General features: G+C 46.3%; 1 protein-coding gene across 1 annotated transcript; it reads left to right on the top strand.

Annotated features, from left to right (window-relative positions):
- Positions 1-4,222: 4,222 nt before the first annotated feature.
- Positions 4,223-8,048, top strand: LOC143270971 (homeobox protein Rhox13-like). The gene is made up of 3 exons (XM_076562493.1): positions 4,223-4,718; positions 6,560-6,605; positions 7,823-8,048. The coding sequence occupies exons 1-3, from the start codon at positions 4,522-4,524 to the stop codon at positions 7,937-7,939; spliced, it is 360 nt and encodes a 119-aa protein (XP_076418608.1). The 5' UTR covers positions 4,223-4,521; the 3' UTR covers positions 7,940-8,048.
- Positions 8,049-8,895: the final 847 nt, after the last annotated feature.

Here is an 8,895-nt window from a genome sequence, read left to right on the forward strand (position 1 = left end):
TGTCTTAGTTCTGAATCAATACTGGGACCAGGAACCTCAAACGTCCCAGAGCCCTTTTACCAGTCTTTTGTTGGTTACGTATGTGAACTGTGCTCACCATTACAATCATCCCTGGCTTTTCCAGACCACATGCCCTCAAGGGAAAAGGCCTATACACTGTATACTTGGGGGCTAGGGAGGAAGCATAGAGCAGGAAGAAGTGCCCTTTGTCTCATAAAATGTGCATTCTGGATACTCACAAAAGGCTATCACCATGGATCCTTTCACAGACAGCTTTGGGCCTTGAGATAGTTCTCCGGGGTTTTTGATACTTTTCAACACACAGCAGGGACCAGGAACAACCCACGCACTAGATCTACATTCTCTCCTGAACAAATGCATTAAAAATATCAGTTTATGGAGAGAAGAGCAAAATTATGTGTCTGTCCCATAGCTGAAGGACTGGGTGTGGTGGTCCATGTCATCAGCGGCTTCATGGGGGTGTTTTGACTGTTTCAATGAGAACAAAATCCTATTGCTTCCAGCATTCTGAACAATCAGTACACACTTGAGGTAAGTCTTCAGTCTTTCTTGGGGTTAGATAGATAAACAGTTCCTGGGCAATCAGAAATGTGGTGATTTTTTAGGGGAGTAGCTCTGTCCTGGAGCACATACCTAGCACACACTGGCCCAGGGATGGAATCCATATATGATTTAAAATGTTAGTAAAATTGAGCCAGTATACAAGGTTACAGCATGTGTTCTTCAGTGGTCGTACAGTTCAGTGTACTATAGGAACCCTTTCTTCTGCTTGTAGGATTGGTTTGGGACCAGGAGAGCCAGTTTCAGAAGAATCAATAGAATGGTGATGCTGATCAATGCACCACCTGGTCCCCAGAACAACGATCCCTGAAGATTTTAGAGCAGCACTTGACTGCCAACTCTGTCCAAGAAACAGATGTCATGGTATCTGGCCCTGCCCCCAATATCTGGACCACTCGTGCTGGCCATGACATCCTTTTCTTCCCTGCAATTATCTCAGCAATCAAGAGGTGGATTCTCAGTATGTTGGTTCCAATGTTTTCAGGTTACAAAAATGTGGGTATAAGTATTTGAACCATAGTAACCTATTCAAGAAATGACATTTATTGTAGGAGATGACCCTGGCAAGCTGTGGTCACTGTGCCATGACAAGTGAGGAAGATTTCCAGGTGCTATTCAACTTCTTGCTGACCCCACATGATTCTCCGCCCCCTCATCATGGCCTTGTCAACTCACTCCACCTCTGTGGAACAATTATTTCTAATGTCAGGTGGGGCAAGTCCCCAGCACAGGACACTGTGTTTCTAGTCATTGCTATTCACATCCACACTCCAGTAAGTCCCACCTTAGACCGAGGTGGAAATTTCCCAGAGACTTGTCCCAGGTTTGACAGTGGGAGGAAAGGGTACATGATGTGTAGTTTGCACACTCTCTGTGGACATCCAGGGCACTAGGGGCCACACTGGCCAGAGTCCTGATGCTTGAGAGGGAGAGGAGAATCCATCCATCCAGATCACATGGAGGTTTCTGACTCATTTCTTCCATTCCAGCTCAGGGAGCATATGGTCTCACCCTCGCCTGCTCAGAGATCTTGAATAATATGCCTTCTCCCTGCACTTTGTCACCTGCCTTGGAGAACCCTCAGTAATCAAGATTTCGGAGACCTTTGCTTCATAGCATGTCTAATTTGTAAACAAGGTTGAGCCTCTAGCAATGTTCTGGAACAGTCAGTCAGTGCATAGAAAAGTTGGACTTCTTCTTTGCATATGTGAAGCTGCAGGTCCAAATAAAAAAGTCCATCTTAGTGAGATGGAGAGCTATGGCCTAGGTGTACAGCCCCAAACTTACTGCATGGTGTTGTCCCAATACCATGCTCTCCTGCCCTTGCAATCCTTAGTCTATATTCAGTCTCTGGGAATGTGAGTGCTCCAGGGACCTTGCCTGCTGCAGGTACTTGCGAGTTTGCATTTGAGTCTTTATGATATCTCCCAGCATGCTGATTTGAGAGCCCTTGCTGTAGTAACAGGTATCAGAATTTCACTAGGGCAGCATCTATGGCCCTGAACCTGAGGTCTCCCCTTTTCAGGTCTAGCAAAGAATATTTCAGTACAGATAACCAGTTCCCCTGGCTTTAAGAATCTTCCACCAGTCATCCTCATGGCCCCTATGACTGAGAGCAAGGGGTATGACAGAGATGTCCCATTAGACTTGAGTGCTCCACCTTCTCTTGTGTGCTGCTGCACATGGACCAACTGTGGGTCTCTGTAATAACCATCACCTACTGCAAAGAAAATCCACCCTGAGCTCTCCAGGAGATATGATGTACATGGTGATGTGCAAGCTGACAGGCCCAGCAGCCAGGGATCCCCTGTTTGTCTTTGGTCAGGAAGAGCAGGAAGGGACTCTAGAAGGAGGAATGAAGTCTGAGCACAGCCCCTGGCCCAAGGCTGTGTAGGCTGCATTGAGCTCAGTGCTTATTCTACAGTCCCATGGGTTTTGGAATAGTCTGAAAACTGTTTTCAGTCTTGTAAAGGTGGAGTGAAAGCAGTGTGTTCCAGGAGGGTCAGATTGTCTCCAGGGAGCCTGAGTCCCTGGCTGCTTCTGGCTTCCACTGTTTCTCTGTAGGAAGAAGAGTTCCGACACCAGTGAGGCCCCCTCCTCCTCCCTAATACCCCCACAGTCCTTCACATGTACACATGGCTGCAGCTGCCACTCCCACCACAGCCTCTGCTCCTAATTGACTTCTGGATGATATTTTGCAATCAGCTTTATCTAAGGATAATCACAAAGGGCTCATGGTTTGGACAAAACTTAGAGAAGCAGAGAGAAGGTGGGGGAGCAGGGAGAGAGAGAGAGAGATGGGTTCACTGGGGCACTGGAGGCATCAGGAGGAAGGGTCCTGAGGCTCCACATTGGATGTTCCAGCAAGAGATGTCTTTCTTGAGTTCCATTCGGGCCCTTGCCACCAATCTTCCAGGTACAGAATGTTATCTGCTGACCTGGTCCAGTACCTGGCTGCCACATCTAGTGGCTTCAATATTCTCATTGGTGCTGATGCTCCAAAAACTGAGATGTACTGTTGACCCTCTTCCTGGGGAGACAGGAGAAACTGGGAACAAACATCTAGTAAGGCTGGTTGGAGCTTTTGATCCTTTTACTTTCTGTGTCTTAACCATCTCTCCCATATTATGAAATGTTTCACCTCCATTTGGAATGTCTTGTGTCTTCAGGAGCTTTCCTCCATATGGAATGTCTTCTCTTGGAGGAAACTGCTATACAAAATGTGTATCCAGCTGCAGGGCCAGACCCTTTTGAGGCATCCTCTAGGTGACCACATGTCTGGCTCAGGTTCTGACTGGCCTTCCTATCAATTAGATGAGGCTCCACTTTTTGAAGGCTTACATCGCTGTGCAAGGGACCAGTTGTGTTTCTGTGAGAGGGCACCTTCATAAAACATGGACAGAGATGGTGGGGAGACCAGGTAAATATGTGTGAAAAGGCATCTGTGTTTCTGACAGCCAACTACATATGACTGGCTGGGATCTGTCTAAGAGAAAGAGCTTTCATTGACACTTTAGAAGTGAAGACATTCTGCTGTTCATTGAGGACATTTTGTAAACATCCCTTCCCTCAGAAATCCCAAATCCATACACACCTTCTTCCTGAAATCATGAGGCTCAGTTTCTATGACTTCCCTTGTAACTTTGCCAAGGGTTGCACTGGCTTTTTTGCAGTGCTGCACAACACACTGTAAACATAGGACCAAAATGTCACTGCTGAAGGTGGAGGTCAGAGACTGGTCTGTGCTTTAATAGTTCTTGAGGACTCTTGAACAGACACGCACAGAGCTGACCCTGTCCACTCAATGTTCATCTCATGTGTCATAGAGACTAGGAAATGTGGGGTCTGGGATGTTGAGAAATTATCCAGTCTTCACCCATGCCTCATGTGGTCATTGTGAGTCCCCCCCCTTCCCCACTCTCCATGCTAAAATCAGCCTGTAATCTCCCATAGCCCCATTCCCAAGGTGTTCTGTGAGGTCCAAGACCACGGGCCAGGGTAGGCAGCCAGTTCTGAGCAGGTCTTCTAAAAGTAAGATTCACTGTCCTTCCCCCATCCCATGCTTGGGCCATGCCCCAGCCAATTCTCACTTCAGAGACACACCCACTAATGTAGGAAGCACTCAGAAAGCCAATAGCAATCTTGAAAGAGGAGGGCCTGAACCTTTGTGATAGCAACCTACTGAAAGCCCCCAGGGTAAGGCTCCTTCCAAACACCTCAGGGAGGGTGCTGGTGACTAGGCGTCTGAGGAGCAACAGCCATGGAGAACCTCCACAATTACAACGACAACTTCTGCCATCATTTGGAGGACTATGAGGACGACATTGGGCCCTACCTGAACATGAGGGAGCACCTGAATCAGGTGGCAGGGTCTATGAAGGAGCTCTAAGCCTGGACAACAGTGAGAACCAACAGGGCAACCTCAACCAGGGAGGCCACATGAGCCTGGGTCCTAAAGGTGACCACAGCAACCAGGTTGCCATGGAGATAGACCCAGAGGAGCCAGCCATCTTCCTGGCTGAGGTTCCAAGGCACCAGCCCAGCAGGCACCAAATCCAGTTCCACTTCACACAGTGGCAGCTGCAGGAAATGGAGACCATTTTCCAAGAAACCCAGTACCCGGATGTGCTCACAAGGTATGTGGCTGGCATTAGGAGGCACCCTGGCCTCCAGAGACTAGTGTTCATATTGACCTGGCCTTTAACCCTTCTGGGGAGGCCCATCCTCCCCATTCATTTCCAAACCACAGATAGCTTCTACCCCATGATGGGTGTGGGGAATTTGCTTTGTGGCATCGAGCTCATGTTTGAATCAAGGTTAGTGTTTTCATGCAGTGGTGGCATGAGACAGGTGTGCTTACTGCTCATGTCCTTCTTTATCTTGGTTCTCAACCATGGTGCAACATGGGTGAATGAAAATCGTGTAGGAACTCAAACTATTCTGATGCTTTAAAATTCTGCAATGTTATGATTTGTCTGACAGAGCTCTAGAAGTCCATTCTTCTTGAACAACTGTATCAAAATTCCCTTCTTCTTCCACCCCAGAACCTGATGTCTTCTTCCTTCCTGGTGTAAACAGTAGTGCTCTACAGGCTGCCTCTGATAGAGGTCAAAGTCATTTTTTGACACATTTGTCATAGTTCTTGGGCTTCTCAGCTGTAGTTTCTGCTGCTGTTCATATATTTTTGGGTCTGAGTCTCACACTACTGTATCAACATACCCTGTCTTTGTTCAGAATCCCTCCTCTGAGGAGTTCAGGGTTGTTTTTGCCTTGTGGCTATGGGGGTGGGGTTTCTGTTACCTGGGATGACAAAACTCTCTTCAGCTCCAGGCTTCTGGTCTTGTCTATGTAAACTCTGAAATGGAGTTACTGGATTGAGTCTTTTCCTAAGCAATGCTTTTCCTCACGTAGTGCATGAGTAGATATTTCCACCCGCAGTCTAGAAGCTCCTGTTTTCTCTGCATCCTCACCTCTTGATTGTGTTAGATACGCCACTGGGTAAGAGATTGTGACAGTGTTCTTTCCAAACATTTTCCTACGCTGTGGTTGTCTTTGTCACTTTTGTGTGTCTGTGGTGAGGGTTGAAGGCAGGGAATGTGTACACTCCACAGGCAGTCCACAAAATCTATGGCCACAGCCACCATTGCTTGGTTGATACTAAGGGGGTGTTTGGTTTCTTTAAAAATGGACTTCCTTTGGAGTCCTTGCTGAAATGGACCTCCCAGTGTAAACCAAGCTAATCTTGTTCTTGAGGCTATCCTCTCTCTGGTGTTCAAGTACTAGGAATAAAAATCTGAGACTCCCTGCCTGGGCTACGAGCCTCCTCTTTCTGATTGAGATAGGGTCTTTCTACCTTCCTTAGGGTGACCTTGAACTTAAACTAGAGCCCACACAGGCCTTATATTGTGACCCTTCTGCCTTAGATTCCCAAGTAGCTGGACTTACAGGTCTCCACTATCAGTTCTGGCTACACGCTCTTGGTGGTGTCCTATGATACACGGAAGATTATATTTTTGATGTGCTCTATTTTATCTCATTTTCTCCCCACCCACCCCTCTACCCCTCACCTGACTCCTTCCTGGTCTTCGCATTAGATACTAAACAAAATTTACAGGAAATTGAATCAGGAGAATAAGATCCTGTCATCATGCATCCTTTCACATGTTTCCTACCTATTCCTATGCTTAAATTTTACAAAATATCTCTATCATAGACTTCTGCCTTTGTATTAATTTATAAAATACTGCATTGAAATTATTTATGTAAGCTAATTAGAGTCATCTTGACCATCAATCTACAACACAACACTTTAAATGTTGTGATGATATGAAACCTTTGAAAAACATGTCGCTTTATCAATGACAAGTCCTTGAGGAATTTAGCAGGAAGACAAAGATTTTCACAAGTACACACTGTTTCCAGCCTGTGATGCTTCTCCTAACCTTGACTACTGATCTCTGTGCCTTTCTCTACATAGACGGGTGCTTGCCAGAAGCATGAATGTGCCCGAAGCCAAAGTGCAGGTCAGTAAATCTGAGAAAGCATGGGGCAGGGCAGGCCATCTGGAGCACTGCAGGTCTTGGGCAAGTGTCCTGGGTCTTTTTAAGTAGGTGTATGATTCCTGTTTTCCTATGATGGCATTCACTGGCTTCTTCATTGGAAGGTGGAAGAACTATACTTCTGCTAGTGCTTCTTGCCTATTCCTGTAAGGAAAGTGACTTCCTGGTGGAAACAGAAACCCAAAGCAACCACTTGCTGCCCATGTTCTGTGTGCAAAGCCAAGGTCTTTACACAGCAAGGGCTCTATAATTATATACATGTAGAACACATACCTGTGAGTGCATGGTTATTTACCCAGTACTCATGTTTAATTCCTTCACCACCATTGTCCTTTACAGGAAACTTATGTGGAGTCATTCGGGGCTGAGGATGCTGCTGTAGAGACTCAAGTTGATGCAGGATCAAACAGGGCTATCAAAGGATTCAGTTGCATTAAATTACTCAAAATTAGTTGTGCACACTTAGCTAAAGGATAATCTAGTAGCTATCGGGGCAAGTTACCAATCTGCCCATGGAATCCACATGGACCAACTCATGAATAGTATGATGAAACTGATGTGGGAAGAGAGCTTCATAGTCCAAGTTGTTGCTCCTCCTCCTCTATGAATGTGCATAAGATAGCAGCACTAAATTTTAATCTGGGGGATTGTTTTCAATTCAGATGTTGCCTCCACTCTAACACAATTTCCAAACTGTCCCAAGGGCAGAGGAACCTGGGCTTGGGGGGGATTAATGCTATTGAAACCTTGTCTAAGGGATGAAACAGTCAAAACCAGTTAATTCATTAGAGATGACCCAGCATTGGTGAATAAGACACCCATAAAAGTGCACCTTGGAAATCACATTAAATGCGCACTTGTCTTGCACCGAGTCTCTTCCAGAACTTAGCACAGGCCTGCTGCTCTCCCTGTGTGATCTGAAGGAGCAGGCATACTATGACTTTTCAGAAATAGTGATTGCTGGTACTGTTTTCAGATTTCTGTGAAGAAGGCAGGGTTAACTAGAGTCTAGCCATGGCCTCCAACACTGAACACACCCTGCCGGCTCCTGCCCTGGGTGGCTGAGCATTTGGAAGACAGCTGCTGAAGGGCAGTTCAGAATGCCAGTGTCCCGATGATGTGCCTCTTTGCATCAAAGTGTCCAGCATGCAGAGACATTTCCTGTTCTCCTCTGCTTTCAGACTTGGTTTAACAACAGAAGAGCCAAACAGAGGGCCAGTGAGAAGAAAGCGATGCTCAGGAGTGCACCACCTGGGATACAGGACCACATTTCCATGAAGGACATGGAGGAGCCCTAGGATGCCATCCTTGTCCAGGAGTCACATGGAGATGGGCTGTTGAAAATTATGTGTCTCTATGTCGTTGGCATTGGAATAACAGTACCAATAAAGACAGATTTTCACAAAATTTTCTTCTGCTTTGTAGAATGTAAATGCAAAATGTTCTCTGTACACAAGATTCAAACAGATTGACAAAGAGGTCTTCTTTCATGAGATGACATGCCTGTGTCACCTTCAGTAGCCCCTGAGCTTCACAGTTGTTTCTCTGGTCTCTCTGGATTTGCACAGAAAGTGGCTTGTTCTCTGTCTCTCAATCCTGACCCCCATTCTGAATGCGTAGGAGCAGAAACATGTCCAAGGATCCTCACTGTCCCCAGTAGGTGGTCAGTGCCTTTTCAGACAGCACAGCCTCCTGCCCACACACATGAGTTCAGTAAACACCTGAATCTTCCAAAGGCCGGTCACAGGACTCACTGGATCAGGCAGCATTCATCTTCACTGTGGGAATACAGGTCTCTGCTCACCCGACCCTTCTTCTGTGCAGCAAGCATGGCCCTAGGAGCCACAGTAGACAGAGGTCCTGCTGCTTCAAAAGAAACAGTGGACTCCAAACATTCCAGGTTGGAGGGAGGCATAGCCTTCTCTCCTGCCACCCAGCCTAGAGCATGCAAGATATTGCCCACCTTCCCCAGCTCAGAAGCTCACTTTAGATTTTTCTTTAAGTATATGTTTCTAGTAGTTTCAGAAACAGATGTAGGTATTTTATTTAATTAACTTTTGTAGCCTCATAAATAATTTCTTCCATAATTGATCGGGACCCTAAAAGTGTTGAAAATGAGGATGGTCTGGCCTCTGATGAAGGAGAAAAGAGAGAGCCACACATCTGGAGTATGAGTCTTAACAGGAGCTTCATTCAAAGAGCTCTGTTGTTTACTGGCAGTCTAGCAGAAGGAATAGTGAGGTGGTTCTCTGGC

This window comes from Peromyscus maniculatus, chromosome X (genome assembly GCF_049852395.1).
Source record: "Peromyscus maniculatus bairdii isolate BWxNUB_F1_BW_parent chromosome X, HU_Pman_BW_mat_3.1, whole genome shotgun sequence".
Lineage (NCBI taxonomy): Eukaryota > Metazoa > Chordata > Mammalia > Rodentia > Cricetidae > Peromyscus > Peromyscus maniculatus.